General features: G+C 37.6%; 1 protein-coding gene across 1 annotated transcript; it reads left to right on the forward strand.

Annotated features, from left to right (window-relative positions):
• The first annotated feature begins 8869 nt into the window (after positions 1-8869).
• LOC140147112 (ATP-binding cassette sub-family C member 9-like) lies at positions 8870-15912 on the forward strand. Its single transcript, XM_072168889.1, has 3 exons — positions 8870-9475; positions 10137-10379; positions 15715-15912. Exons 1-3 carry the CDS (start codon positions 8870-8872, stop codon positions 15910-15912), a joined length of 1047 nt encoding a protein of 348 aa, XP_072024990.1.
• The last annotated feature ends 672 nt before the right edge of the window (positions 15913-16584 follow it).

Consider the following 16584-nt stretch of genomic DNA (forward strand, 5'->3'; position numbering starts at 1 on the left):
GATTAGCTTGCCATGAATAGAATGCATTATCTTTGCTCCAATGCAAATTCTTTTGTATTGCATTTCAATATAAAACATGATTACCAAATCACCACTTGTACGCGCCTCATTGGGATATTTTAGACGCTCGTTTCATCACCAATATGAAAGACTTTTGCTTATAACTTGGCAACATGGTTAGTATATATTTCAATGCAAGACTTTTTTTACGAGGCACTTACGTCTAGGCGTAAGTACATATACACCAAACACAAGTCAATTGAAGCCGTACAATTTACCGCGAATTTAGGACCGTAAAATTTAGACTCTTCTTTTGTCTAGATTGGCACCCAACCGCACATCTCAAGGTTTTATGTAAAAAATCAATATAACTTACCAAAACGAAAACTGAAATTCACGAGCTTCAAATTGTCAGTAACTAACAAAAGGCTAGAATAAAAGATTGGTCATACCTGGGAGACTACCACTTCAGAATAACAATGACTTACAAAAACTATTACGGATACGGAAACTGAAAAGATAAAACGACGGTAGGTCTATCTGTGTCACTTTCTATAATTGAAGACCTGAGCGCAAGAAGACCGTAAGTCCACTTGGCCCCTCAACATGTATACACTAAAGTTACGTATAGTTTCTTAGGGTTTTATAATGTTTAATACATGTTCCAGGGTGAAAACATCATGAAAGATTATGAAAGATTTGTTTTGGTCCCTGAACATGTATAAAACATTCCCAAACTATACGAAACTATACGCAACTTAAGTGTATACATGAGAGGTCTTCAATTAACTACTTCGCAGCTATATATGTTATTATCATGGTTATATGCCTGTTCAATAAAATCAAATCAAATGGATTTCTTAATATTACGAATATCCATTTTTAAAAGCCAGGGCCAATTGAGGTAGTGAAGGAGGGGTCGAGAGGTGAAAAGAGGAGAAGCGGATGGGTGATCGAGATTTTAGGGGAGGGGAGGAAGACAAAAAAGAAAGGAAGAGGGGGAGAATGAGAGTGATGGAGTCACAGGGCTCTAAATTACATAGGCGTAGATCGGGTGAGTGGGTTAGGGGATAACCCCCCCCCCCAATATTTTGCAAGGGGGATGGTCGATGTAATCACCCCCCTAATATTGACGCCTGTGTATTGGTTTCTGTCAAAATTAACCTCATATTTTAGCCACAAAGTGCCATTTTTAGCGCTTCGCGCGAATTTATTCCACCTTTGTCCCATATTTCACCAGTTTGTGAGTTTCAATAGGCCTATGCTAAAATTTCGAGCGCATTTGTACCATAAGTTTCACTGTACCGGGTACTTTAAAAAAAAATATCCCCTCCGTGCCAAAAAGAAATCTACGCCACTGCTCAGGGATATTAAGTGTGTGCATAAGAAAGAATAAGTGCAGAGAAAGGAAAATAAATGAATGAATAAAGAAAATAATAATTATTATGATAGAATCTAAGCATATAACAGCACTGGGCAGCCATTCAATGATGCCCAAACCTTGATGCGTTACGTAATTAGAACACCCAGTCAGATATATTTCACACCTGCCAAACACAAATCACCCAATTTCGATAACTGGATGTTGAATGTACACTCTCATGAATATGGTGTCAGAAAGTCTCACACGTCTCAGTATAACCAAGGTTATACTGATACGTGTGAGATGAGGTTATACTGACACCATATTCACGGTTTTTCTACTAGATATTCAAACCTATGACATCTTTACTAGTGAGTACTACATTAGATTGTGTTTACAAGAAATAATAAGCGCTGCTTCCTCGAAATTTCTTATGCCAACAGCTTTGATGATCAAATATTATCTACAATCACGCACCTGTGTTCAAGGCCTTTCTTTTATCTATTGACCTCAAAAGAAAGGATTAGAATTATCAAAATGCCGTCCCTGACCTGTTTCCAAACATTATTAATGAGTCGGTAAGGGAACGTGCAACCGTTATACTTCAGCGAATACGTATGACCACTAAACAAGTTCAATGGCCTTATTGTGATCTGGCGGGCGTTTTAAAAGCACGGTCCCTGAACACAACATGACTGCGTGGGCATATTTTCGTGCAAGGAACAATAGAGACAAATTGCCTGACAATGACGTCACATCTAATCCCAGTCTATAGTGAGATCAGAACATTATAGGCTGGTGGTCATTATAGTACGATCATTAGGAAAAGTCCAATGCGATTTTTAATGTATTTTCTAAAATTAAAAGAACCACTTTTTAGCGGGAATTTTTGTAAGTTACACAGCTGAAGTTGTGGAAGGGTTAAAAGACTACAATATTACGGCATAAACAAGAATATGGTTGTTTGGTCTTTATTCCTATAGCCGCATCCCTTAATTCCTTGCGTTTTCGTTTCTGAACAATAGAGTTCCCGAAACAGAAAAGATAAAACGACAGCAAGTTTGAAAGAAAGACCATTCAACACAATACGCACTATGGTGGTTAAATGTCAATGGACTTCATGTTTTGTCCTGCAGTGTGAAATCCTTTTCGTTCTTTTTGAACAACCTGTTTCTTGCAAAACATTTAATTAGGTTGTGTTCAAATTTGAAAACCTGCACGATATTAAAAATGAAAGCTTCATGCATGTAAGATGATGCTCGGTACTTGTATATATCTTTTTTCGTTATGTTGATTTTGCATAAAGAATTATTGCATAAAGGAATTACAGCTGGCTTAAAAAAATTTCTCACACACATTTAAGTTTTTGGAATATTTAGTAGAAATTGTAATGCAAAGTTTGAATCTTTTAAAACTTCAACATTATTGTTGCATGGTATCAAAAATCATACGTAAACTGTAAGCACTTGATCATTGTCATTATAGGCTCAAATGTTCCTTGGAGAGTTAATATAACATATTTGCACAACCTAAAGAATTAAAGTTGGAAAGCTTCCATTTGCAGAAATCAAAGTTTTCTCGGACAAACTGTTATTCATCTTCAGTGAAAGCATGACTAACATAACACCGTCGGATTATAAAATAGATAATGTGGACTAAATTTAATGAGATACTTTAATTTAATGAGAACTTTAGGAAGCGGTGGACGAGTATGAAAAAAACGCATGTGATCAAACTTGGAATGAAATGCATTGATGTGCTCATTATGTAATCGTTAATTTCTTCGCAACCAGTCAACCGAATCAAATGAAATTTTCGTACGTGATGCAAAATAAAAACTCATCAGTTTTTACCTATTTGTATACTGCCCACGACCGTTTTCCTTCTTTTCTGTATTTTTTACCACTTTTTGTTCTTCTTCGACTTAGTATTTTGAAGGGACCACCCATTTTCATCCTTTTCTCCACCAGTTTCTTCCTTCTTTTTCTCCGCCCCATTTCTTCTTTCTTTTTCTCCGCCCCGTGTCTTCTTTCCTTTTCTCCGCCCCGTTTCTTATCTTTTTGTCAGGTCCCCCTTTTCCGCCTTGTTTTCTGTCTCCCATGTTTTCTTTTTATCCGCTGCCCGAGTCATTTTTTCTTCCCTTTTCTTTTCCATTCCCGTTTTCTTTTTTTTTTTTTTTTTTTTTTTTTTTTTTTTTTTTTGGCATTTTTTTGCGCCCCTCTGCATTTGCCGCCCTATGCGACCGCCTTACCTGGCCTAATGGTCGGAACGGCCCTGTGTTGGAAATGCGTTAATGAAATAATATTAACAAAGTTGATCAAGTACTGTGATGTGCCCCGAGTAATTTAATTTAATTATCTAGCTTTGTTTACAAGCTGAAAGTATTTCATGAGATGGGAAACCCCTTGCACTTGCAAGGGTTGGTGTGTAAAGTCATTTTGGGATTCCTCCGAATTACTGTAAACAAAGTCAGATCTATGTTTGGAACTTCGAAATCCCCAGTTCAGTGTATTGCACAATTAGGAAAAAAACCAGGAAGTGATGTAATGTGAAAGGTTAACGTGTATAATTAATCTTGGGAAATCCCAAGATTGCATCATCTATTGTGAAGATGTAAATGAGGTAATGGTTTATTAATAGATGATGGGTTTTTGCATGAGTACTGGTATAAAATGTGAGAGCTTGAATTGGCACCTTACAGAATGCCATGAGGCTTCAAAAAAGAAGTACATTTTAACCAATTTACATAGCCAATAATGTGCTATTTTTAATACAGCAACGAAGGAGATAATTATATGAGCACACGAAAGTGCTCCTCCTCATCAAAGGATCAAAGTTCTTCTATCGAATTGCTGGAGTCTGGTTTAAATCTGTCAAATACAGTGGAGCAGTGTCGATAGAAGCCTGTTTCCTGGAGAAGAGTGATTGGTGAAAGAAGCACCATTTTTGGAGAAAGCGGTGCAAGGAGATAAGTGTTTGGAGAAAGCAGCGCAAAGAGATAAGTGTTTGGAGAAAGCAGCACCATTTTGTGTGAGGATTTTATTCGCAAGGATATTTATAAGTGCAAGTGTACAATGGACCTCGCTGATTTTCACAGGACAAGTGAATAAGGATATATACATCAGCTGTCCAGAACATTTCAAGAACTCTATGTTACTATTAAGAAGAAGAATGCTGGCTAAGTATTGATTAGTGAAAAGAGTAATTATATTGTGTGTGCATTTGTTGTCATATTTTGTACCAATCATATCTTGCTTACAATTAAAGACTTAGATTTTGTTTGCTTAATCAACCAGTGTATTTGTGTTGTGCATTCGTGTGAATTTGAGTAAAAGGTGATTTTGGCCTTGAGTCAGTACGACTCGTAACAGTACACCTGCGGCTATAATGTGCTCAACAGTTTATTGTCACTTTTTTGTTTTAATCCTGCACTTTATGGTAACGTATGTTACATTTTCTTAAAATACGGTCTGAATTTTCAAATTTCCTAGGAGTTCTTTCTCAATTACATAAATTATGTGGACCTGAAAACTTATATTATAAGTATATCTTATAAGTTGCATGATAAACCGTATTTAAGGACACTTTGGTTTAATTTTAGTGTTTGCAACGACTAAGGTACGTGTTAACATATTGGGGTAACCTAGGTTTCACGAAACCTTGCGACATATTTCGATGGTATTTTTAAAAACTCAAAGTAGGCCATGGCATTTCAATTTTTGCTGCTTTGTATCAGTATAGATTGTTACTTCAAATACGAGCCATGTTCCAACTGAATACACGTCTAGTTAAGAATGAGCAACATTAAATATCAAAAATATTTCACCATAAATCCCTCAAACAACCTGCCGTGGTTTATAAAAGGAATTGGTGCAATATTAAAAAACATTACCCTTTTCTGAGTATAGTCTGGTTGTTTTATTATACAAAAGAAATTAATAAATTAGAATTCAATGTGTGCGACGCGATTTTTTCCCAAGTACTGCCGATTTATTGGTTTTGACCCTTTAGCCTTTGCAAGTAGACCTGAGATGTCGTCATTTGACGTCACGCTGATGCGCACATTATTTTCAATGCGCAGTAACGATGTTCGCTAAATGATGTGCGAATCTACACCCAATCTTGTCACACTTGTGTCAAGCTTCACGACTTCCCACTCCACTTACATCACAACTGCCTCAGCGATGTTTGTCTTTTTTAAAGACTATTCTTGTTTTAGTTTTTTCCAAATTAGTCGAAAAGGGTTTACAAAGTTAACCGTTTAGTAGGCGGTACATGCATGCTGTGTCCATTTCATTCGTCGGTCTAAAGATCAATTCGATAAAGTAATCTGATAATTGGTTTTGATTGTTTGTTTAAATCAAGTGCATCATAAAAACGATCTTTACTTCAACTTATCTGTCTAATACTGGTTTTATACTGTCATGCCGCTTGCCTCTGAGCGGCGTGACGCACGCGCATTGCAGGCACGCCGACCGAATCAAGGCCTGTCAAATACGTCATGCTGCTTTCCGCAGCGGCAAGCGGCAGGAAAGTCTGACAGAGGCATATATCACCCTTTGACCGTCCAATAACCTCTTGATGAATGTTTGAATAATGATAAGTGGAGTAATAATAACAGGTTAAAAGAATTATTCAGTATCAATAATATTGTCCTTGCACATGGCTGGAACTGAGGTGAGTAGCTAGCTGTTGTAATACCATTATTTTTCGTAAACCAACACAAAATGCCATTAGAAATGCTTGCGCCCCTTTTGTTGATACATGCAGCATGTTTATAGTAGGAGCAGATGTACGGTACATTGGCGTATAATTTCTATCCGGTCAGAAATTATCCGGGAACTCAGTGGACAGAAATTATCCGGGAATTTGCTTGAATAAACACCAGCCTCATTTGTATGTACCGTGCGCCCGGGACCGTGCGTACATCGATATCCTTCAGGCTGATGAAGGCTTCAGCGTGTTTATAGTGAACATACCGAGTTTTGAGTACGTCCTGTTATGTGTACGATACCCGGGGTACGATAGTCCTTGTATGTATACCGAAACTCTTGCTGTTTATAGTGAGGCACTTTTACCGCACAAAATAATCATGTACCACACACCGACATCGCCTGACTAATAGTTACTTGGTACAGCAGAGATACTAAAATAAATACCCGGGATCGATACACGTGAATGTACTATGCACGATTTGATATTAGATGATAGATCTTTGGATACCGGGGTAGAAAATGAATATCTACCGTAATTATTTTGTTCTAAAAAAGCCATATTTAGATCCTTGCACTTGAACGTATGTGTTGAAAGGATATGATAGTTATTAGCTTGAGTATTGAGAAAGAAGCGTGCGTCTTGAACTCAAAAACTGGCCAAAATTCTGATTTTATATTGCGTTGGTCCTGTATGGACTACAGCGTAGCTGCACTCACTCACGTGGAGGCAGTATAAAAGTCGATGACCATTGACCTCAATGGTGTATACAAGCTTACTCACACACAAAGAAGTCAATTACCGGGCTATTGTCAGTAGCCTTAGTCATGTCCCTCCGGCTCATTATGCGTCTCAAAGGTCGGAACAAAATGACCATGCGTGGTGGCTGTGGACTCAACCTACCATGGCTATTTCTGCCATGAAGATATCGGGGCGATGACATTGTGTACCATCTAACATCATACAGCATTTCAACAGTATGATCATGGCGGGGAACAGGTAGCTTCTGTTTTGATAACTCTCGGGGTTGAAAAGAGTTTCCAATGTCCTTCGCGCATCATGAAGAGGCTGCTACTTCCGGTAATACAGTACACAATTTTTATATCCTCGTGTGTTTATAGTGCAAATGTCTCGGGCCAATATATTTCGATTGAGAAGGACATTTATATACGGTAATGGCTAATGTGCAAGTTTCCGAAAAACGCCAATCAACCATACATCTACTCCCACTTTAAACACGCTGCTTCTCAGTGCATCAATTTCAATATCAATGACCCCTTTTCTAGACTAATTTGGTATATGGATGGGTCCTTTTTACAAAATTTTCTCATTTTTTTCGGAAAATAACCCCATTTTGCTTCACTGTAGCCAACATTTTTTTTATTTCCCCAAAATTTTAGAGGAAATTTTTGAATTTTGGTATATCGATGAGTCAAAATTTCTGGAAAATAATATTGATATTCAAATTCTCAGCGGCACACCACTACCCAAACAAAACTTGAGTACCCCCTCTCGCTAATGTCCTCTTATACCTATTGCAGAAAATGCTTTTGATGTTGTTACACTTGTTTACATTAATGTGTCAGCAGTAGCGTAGCCAGCGGGGGGGGGGCAGAGTGAAAGAAAAAGTGCCCTCTGACAAAAAAATGAAAGAGAAAATCAGGAGGGCAAAGGAAAAGAAAAGGGCAAGGAGCCCTTTTGTAGCAAAATTCAGGGCCAAAATAGTGTAAAATACAAATTTTTTTTCCGCGCTACGCGCGCACATTGTAACAATAAAGCCCTTTTTAGCCGGATAATGGGCGAAAATAGTGTAAAATACCATTTTTTCGAATTTTTTTCACGCTACGCGCGCACATCATCCCAATAAGGCCCTTTTCGGAAAGCTCGAAGACATACAGTCTCTATGTATTGTATGATGCAACTGCAATTTTTTCGTCTGTGCCCCAAAAATTTTATTTTGCCCCCCCCCCCCGAGCAAGAAAGCTGGCTATGCCCCTGTGTGTCAGACTTGCAAATCGCCATGCTCGTAATGCCATGGATGATGTTGAAGGGCCATCGCCAGTGGCGAATACCGGATGCGAAGTACTTCTCCAAAATGCCAATCCGAATGAAGAGGTCAACTTTTTTTCTGTAAAAACATTGAAAATCAGCCAATTAAATCACAAAAGGTCCACTTTTAACGCGGTTGTGTACTCCAGACGTTGTTTCTTTCGAGGAATTGTTGTTTCTTTCGAGAATTTCTCTTTTTTCAAAAAGTCCTTGACTCACCCGAAAAGAAAATAGTTAATGTTGTAGTAACATTTCACCAACCTTGGTTACAAATCTGGGAATTATTGGCGACTGTGTTTTTACCGTTTACCTTACGACTAATTCAAAACAGTTACGCAGATACGATATGCTTGCGTAGGGAGGGGGGGGGGGGGTTACAGGACTTTTCATAGGGCATTATTTAATTATTTATTGTTACATTATTCAGAGATGGTACCGAACCGAGACTGTGGGTCAGTCTATCATGACCCGCGTCCATGTACCTTTTTGTTCTCCTTGCAGGGTATATTGTTATCCCGTATAGTTTCTTCTCCTTTTTCTCCTCCTCTTCCTCCTCCCTCCCTCCTCCTCTCCTTCTCCTTCTCCTCCTCAAAGTGACAAGGCTAGCGCTAAAACTACAAAGGCCCCAGGACCCATATGTGGTACATAATATTATTGTTATATCGTTGGTTTATTGATTATAGATTATCTATGCTTTTTTGCAGGATGTCTTGTTGAAAACTCAAAGTGACCCCAAGCAACGCAATGGCAGTATCAGACACATGGGAATGGTACTGTGGGGTTAACTCAACAGATATAGAAGATAGTCAATCTTTGACTAAAGAAAATGTCCTTGGAAGCCCCTGCCTTGTAGATGGGTTAGACACTCTTGCACATCTTGTTTTTGTAATTTGTGCTTTACTCTTATTACTAGTCTTTAAATGCACCCATTATAATAACGGGGACACCAAATTCTTATTGCGGTTTCCCGGACACGAACTGCGGTGTATATTTTTAATTGCATCGCTGATACTGCTTGCTGGATCGATTGGAGAAGGCATTCTTACAGATGCCACATATGACTCACCCACTCAGCCACACTTATATCTACCACAATGTGGCGCCATTTTAGGGACTATTGCCGCAATGGCATGTTACCAGCATATGGAGATGTGGCTGCAGGCTGGCTATATTTTATGGGTAGTTTTGTTGTATTGGATCTGCGCTTTCACCACACAAACAGTTAGATTATTAAACTTGCAGTATCTTGACTTGGGATCAGTTGAGATAGCAAGGTTTGATTTCACATTGGCTTTGATGGTCGTTTATGGAGTTCTTATACTGCTGGATATCAATGCTATTAGATCGAAGGTAAAGGTATATTTGTCTATTATGTCATTGAATTATGAAGAAAATGCGATCTTAGTTAACTGAAGTGCGGTTTATGACTTTTATAAGTCACAATCCATGTGATCTTAGCATCCTCCTTTTATGACATTTTCAGTAGACATGTAGATATCGATGAAAAAAGCTTATTCCAAAAATTTCAGTTGATTCCGATTTGCGTTTGCAAATTATGCATGATTATGTGTATTGCACTGCTCCATAGACCGTGTTGTAATATCTGTGTACCAGAACGTAATTTAAAATTCGCGAGTTTTTTTTGCTAAACGAATTAATCCGCAAGAAATATTTTGTATACATAAACATTATGTAACCAGAGGTTTCCATTGGTATAAGAATCTCAACTTTTTTTGGAGAAAAGTGGGGGATGATGCTGTGGATCACGAAATGTTCTTTTAAATAAGATCGCGTTTTCTAAACTGCTAAATGCCAATGGCTTTTACTCTTAAATTCTTTTTATAAACTCCCGAAAACAGATCATGTTGATCCGAGCAATTCAACATCTAAGTATTAAATTAAAAAATAGGTTGCCCACTTGTCCGCATAATTATTGACAATTAACTAATTAATTGATAAATTAATTAATTATTTAATTAATCTTATTATTTTAATAATCCCGTTTCTATAGGTTTGTCACTGTTGCCAAGCGCCTGAAGACCAGGAAGCAGCTTCCGACATGAAACTGAAAAATATGCGTTATATTCGTCGATTTGCTAACCTGTTGTCTGAACTAACATTCTGGTGGCTCAACTGGCTCCCGATACTGGGATACAAAAGACCAATAGTGGTAGAAGACTTGGGCAAAATACCACATCGACACCAGGCCAGGGAAATTCACGAAAAGTTCAAAATAGCTTATCAAAAGGAAAAGGTAAAGTTGACTCGAGAATTATATAACCAAAGGAGTGTTAATTGACTATTTCCACATTGCTGGTAATAAATATCAAACAGTCATAATTGGCGGTCCTTTCAAATCATCCCCAAGTCAACGAGGTTCAGGAATGCCCTCTCATTGTTAACTGTTGATTATACATAACTAGACAAAATACAATGCTTTGTAACCCACCACGAACAGGATTTAGCCAAAGCAAACAAAGACTAGAGCTATTTAAGGATTCTATAGAAATAGGTAGAAGACTATTAAACTCTTTAGCAATAGGATTATTGATTGGTGGAAACGGTGTTTAACTCGTGCTATCAAATGAGAAACATGTCGCATCAAATTGAGATACCTATGAATACGACCTTCACGCACATTTGATTTTACACTGTAACTCAGAATACAATTTGCCGACTTTACGGCTCATTCGTAGTGTACGCCCACATTTGTCTGATTCTTGGGAGCCTTCTGGGCCGGGGACAGTGATGGTCTGTCGGTTCGCAGTTCACATGCACAAGCTTTACCTACTTGAAGGCAGATCAATACGATAAATTCATACACTCTTAGATAGTGCGAACCAATTATAGCAAACGTATAGTAAATCTACCAAAAAAACGTTGACAACGTAAAGAAAGCAGCAAGTTTAAAAAGCCCCCACCTCGGCTCACCTTTTGAAACTTGGTCCCATTTTGAATATCAACAGCAATAGCATCATTGCCATTAACATGCCTACTTGTTATTCGTTTAATTCAATCATTGATCATGAACTTAATAATTATTATAAAACAAAACATATATAGGATATTGGACAAGAACAACCTTTCTGATCGTTCAAGAATGCTGACAACTTAATATCGCATCGGCAAATTAAAGATACATAACACTTCTGCAAATGTTTTAAGTTGATAATTATGACAAAGTTTAAATCAGCATCTTTTACAAATGGGACCAAGTTTCAAAAAGTGAGCCGAGGTGGGGCTTTTTAAACTTGCTGCTTTCTTTACGTTGTCAACGTTTTTTGGTAGATTTGCTTTCTTTTTATGAATGAAGCCGAGTAGCTCCAAGCTTGAAAAGTCATCCGGTTACGAAGTACTCCATAAGACGAATAAAGCGAAAAATAGAAGTTTGAATAATATTATCCTTGATTTATGATAATAAAAATACGAGTATATGTAGCTATACCTATAACTAAAATGTAAGTGGTTCTTTGTAGCCCTGGGGCAATCTAGTTGGATATCCAAATGTCGCCGTTTGTGGTTCTTTGTAGCCCTGCAGGCAATCTAGTTGGATATCTCTATTGAGCGGCGGTTGTTGGCGGTCTTTCGCGGTTCGTGGTATTCCTTTATTCTTCAAACCCTGTCCTCTATGCTGATTTATTGTTTAAGCTTGTTGGATATCCATATTTCGCGGTGTGTGGTTCTTTGTAGCCCTGCGGGGCAATCTAGTTGGATTTCCAAATTTCGCCGTTTGTGGTTCTTTGTAGCCCTGCAGGCAATCTAGTTGAATATCTCTATTGAGGTGGTTGTTGGAGGTCTTTCGCGGTTCGTGGTTATAATGTTCCTTATCCTTCAAGCCTTGCCCTTTATCGAGGGCTAATTTATAGTTAAAACTTGTTGGACATCCATATTTCGCGGTGTGGGGTTCTTTATAGCCCTGCGGGGCAATCTAGTTGGATATTTCTATTGAGCGGCAGTTGTTGGCGGTTTTTCGCGGTTTGTGGTTTTAATTGGTAGGATATCCATATTTCAAGATTTGTGGTTCCTGATTCCTGCGGGGCAATCTAGCTGGATATCCAAATTTCGCGGTTTGTGGTTCTTTGTAGCCCTGCGGGACAATCTAGTTGGATATCCCTATTGAGCGGTGGTTGTCGGCGGTCTTTTGAGATTTAATTTTCCCTTTAATTTCGGGCCGCCCTCCTCTACATCCCGAGGATGCTTTTCAAAAATTGTAATTATACGGTGTCAAAAATTACTATTACTTGGTATGGTAATTTATCTTACTATGTTGACTTATATTGTTTGTTAAGGCAACTTTCGCGGTTCGTGGTTATAATTTCCCTAATCCTTAAAGCTTTGCCCTCTATCGAGGGCTAATTTATAGTTAAAACTTGTTGGACATCCCTATTTCGCGGTTTATGGTTCTTTATAGCCCTGCGGCAATCTAGTTGGATATCCAAATTTCACGGTTTGTGGTTCTTTGTAGCCCTGCGGGCAATATAGTTGAATATTTCTATTAAGCGGCAGTTGTTGGCGGTGTTTCGCGGTTTGTGGTTTTAATTTGTAGGATATCCATATTTCAAGATTTGTGGTTCCTGAGTTTTGCGGGGCAATCTAGCTGGATATCCAAATTTCGCGGTTTGTGGTTCTTTGTAGCCCTGCGGGGCAATCTAGTTGGATATCCCTATTGAGCGGCGGTTGTCGGCGGTCTTTTGAGATTTAATTTTCCCTTTAATTTCGGGCCGCCCCCTCCTCTACATCCCGAGGATGCTTTTCAATAATTTAAATTCTACGGTGTCAAAAATTACTATTCTTTGTTGGTATGATAATTTAATCTTACTATGTTGACTTATATTGTTTGTGAAGTCAACTGGACGTGACAAAATATCCTGCTATGCATACTGCAGTTACTGTCCGTTTTCCTATACACAATACACAGTGCTCTCACCATTGACGCGTGACCCTACAAATGATGTATGTTGGGAGAATGGACACTTGCCTAGTTAACATCACTGTGTGAAAAATAACCAGCCAATATTTTATTTATTCTCCAAAACTTCTAGCAAATATATTTCTCTAACATGACCTAAAATTACAGCTAGGTTAGATGTTCAGAAATGGTCGTACTTTTGTAAAATATGAGTGAGGGCAAGGCATAGCTAGCCAACTCCCCGTGTTATTTGAATGGAGATTTGACCGAAAATATTGGTATCGGACCGCTCACTTCTGAAGGATGCCACAAAAAACCGGTAAAAGCTACATTTAAATTATTCTAAATAGGTTCTAGAAAATAAAGTTTTGTAACATGTCCTAAATTTTTAGCTAATTTAGGTGTTTGGAGAGGGTCGTACTTTTGTGTTTTAGGAAGGACATGTAAACGACAGATAACACCAAAAATATGAAGAAATTATTTCTAAACCGTGTTAAGTCAAAAATCATTATGTTGCTCATTTTCAAGAATGCTGGTTTACAAAAAGCACGACATTGTCTGATTTCGTGAACAAAGCCACACATAACATTGTTTCCTTTCGTTTCCTTTATAATCGGTTACCCAACTGAAGCTATGAATACCAGCTTTATTGCGATATCGCACATGAAAACAGTCACTTGTGCACAACCAGAGAAGATCCGATTTAATCAGTTGAGCTGTTTCAATGAGTGTTATCTTGGTTTAATAGCTTTTAATGGGGTTAAGTCCTGCAAAGGTCGAGATGAATTCTACTGTAGACATGACTGCATCATGGTATACATTAATTTGTTGCTAAATTGACTTGGCATAATAATTTATTTCGCGAAGACGATATCCATTTTTGGTATGTCGACTTAGCATGACAATTTATCTTGCCATGTTGATTTGTTTGTTCAGTTGTCTTGGCGAGATATTCTATATCGTCATGTTGACATAATGCTGATAATAAGTCGACATGGCAAGATAATTATCTTGTCAAGTTGTGTCACATAGACGCCTCCGTACTGCTTGATAAATGTTATTTGGATATTTTTTTTCCTGCTGGCCTTCCATACTAACATACATGTTTGTAATCAACCTACCGGGACGGTATGACAATTGTCATACATATCACCATCATGTTTTATTGTCCTATTATCATGCGAATTTGCCCGTGGTAGGACAAAATATATTTAAATTAGAATAACAATGAGTAACGTCGTATTGCATACCATAATACCTGATCTAGTTTCTTGGTTATTCAGATTTCTTTTGATCCTTGATGGTGTTGTATCTCATTATGCTGTGTTTTTTCCATGAGAATCAAACAACTTGCTTTAATAAAAAAAATAATATCACAATAGCACTGGATGTTTAAAATTATGTTATCCTTGATTAATGACAATAAATTGTTTAATAAAACATTGAAGAAAAAATCAGTTGGTCACCGGGTTTCGAACTCGGGATAGCGTATCTGGAGTCAAGCGCCCTAACCATTAGACCACGGGCCTCTGCTATAAATTACTGTGTCGAAATACAGCATTTATTATATAAATGGATGCGTCGTCCGATATGAACAAAAGAATGGTGAAAAACTTGATTTTTTGGCGAATGTGGCTCAGAATTTGTATGTAGGGTATCCAGGAAACTGTTAGGGTATATTTGGAAGTGAATCTGAAAAAGTAGTGTGAAGGTGATAACCAGGTAGACCTGTAGCAGTGTCCAAAAATTCTGGATCAGTATGATTTGCAACTAATTTTCGCTATGAAATACCGTGTGAAATGGAAGCAAAAATATTTGTTTATTACGAACAATGATTGGCTGTAGGATTGGTGGCCCTTTTGGAATTAATGAGTTGTCACGATATTACACCTGGGACTGTAAATAACATTTAGCATGGTTTTAGCTATACATTTTGTACCCAGCGAAAAATAACATCGAACAATAGAAGTCAAGTGTTTTAATGTTAGGTGTAAATATAGTCTCGCGGGAGCATCTGTTAGTAGTCTTCTTTATCAGTCTTATTTTTAAAAAACTTGCTGGTCACGGCTACCGCGTGACTCTAATTACTAGCCGTGCATAAATATTGTATAATTACTACGCGGAGTGCTCTTTGACGCGTTCATTTTTCTTGCGGGTGGATGCATATATATTTGCTTACATTTTTCAACATTTTAGGGACAATTTTGTTATAAAAACAGCAAAAATCACGGGATTTATTTCGTGTATGAAATAGGTTAATAGATGCGTATCACTTGTTGCTCGAGAAATTGTATAAAATAATGCACTTGTACTGAGACGTTGATGGGGCTCGTGCATTAGACTCATTAACATCTCAGTACGCGTGCATTATTTTGTACAATTTCACTTTCAACAAGTGATAAGCATTTATTAACCTATAAATAGCTTTTCTTATGGTTTAGATTTTACTTTAAACTCTATTTTAATGACATGGCAAAATATAGTTTGAACATAACATTAGTGAAGAAAACTCAATTTTGGTAATGTAACACTCCAGTGATCCTGTGTGCCACCGTAAACGTCTCAATATTATTCCGCGTATTACTTATATTTTTACACGATTCACGCAAATACTAGTTTTGATTGTAGTATTTGGAAACTTATAACAATAAGAAATATTTCTTTTACTTTTGACCTCTAGGCAAGGGCTGAGAAAACCGGATCGCAACCATCATTATGGCGAGTTTATCGACACGTACACGGTGTGAACATGTTGATATCTTATTCACTGAAGCTTACTGCAGATACGTTGAGTTATGTAGGGCCACTTGCTCTGGATCCGATAGTTCAATATGTGACAAGAATAGTCTATGGAAATGAGGAGGTAGGATATTGGTAAAAAATGATGATTTTGCCAGCACACAATTTGTGAGAGTAATTGCCGAATGACATCCAACGTATTCAGGGTTCGGTTTTTGCCGGCAAAATGGCAAAAACCTGTTTTGCCAGTTTTTGCCGGTTTAAACCGGTAAAAATGGCAAAAAATGGGAAAAAATTCACATATAGTCACCCAAATGTTAAAAAGTAATACAGAAAGCTCATAAACAGTAACACAAAACTTTTAATGAATCATTCTACATATTTTGTGTCTGATCAAGTCCTTAAAATGAAAAAGTTTTGAATTTGATATGTGCCACATTTTGGTTTATGCATTGACCAATGAAAACACATGCCGCTAATTTCTTAATAATTATGTTACTTGTTATTACAAAATCTGGCCTTGTTACTCTCAGGAAATTATTTTTGTAACTTAATAATTTGTTTTGAGGTGAAAAAACTGAACTATAAATCACTTTTTTAGTTTTTGCCATTTTTGCCGGCAAAAAGTGTTTTTGTCAAGCGGTTAAAATGATGGTTTTCTGCGGCAAAAACCTGCGAACCCTGAACGTATTGTATTATTATGTCTCCAGAGAGCAGCGCACTTTTGCACTTTTTCATTGATTTCGCAATGCCGTATGTATGGATTTTATAGAGGTTTGTACTCGCGCTATGCTATAAGCACTTGTTAGAT

Source organism: Amphiura filiformis, chromosome 3 (genome assembly GCF_039555335.1).
Source record: "Amphiura filiformis chromosome 3, Afil_fr2py, whole genome shotgun sequence".
NCBI classification, from domain to species: Eukaryota; Metazoa; Echinodermata; class Ophiuroidea; order Amphilepidida; family Amphiuridae; genus Amphiura; species Amphiura filiformis.

Bases quoted from the DNA above. Each gene is read 5' to 3' on its own strand.
- LOC140147112 (XM_072168889.1), top strand. From the start codon at position 8,870: ATGGCAGTATCAGACACATGGGAATGGTACTGTGGGGTTAACTCAACA. The intron at 9,476-10,136 runs GTAAAGGTATAT...CCGTTTCTATAG, and splicing joins TCAATGCTATTAGATCGAAG to GTTTGTCACTGTTGCCAAGC. The intron at 10,380-15,714 runs GTAAAGTTGACT...TTTGACCTCTAG, and splicing joins TAGCTTATCAAAAGGAAAAG to GCAAGGGCTGAGAAAACCGG.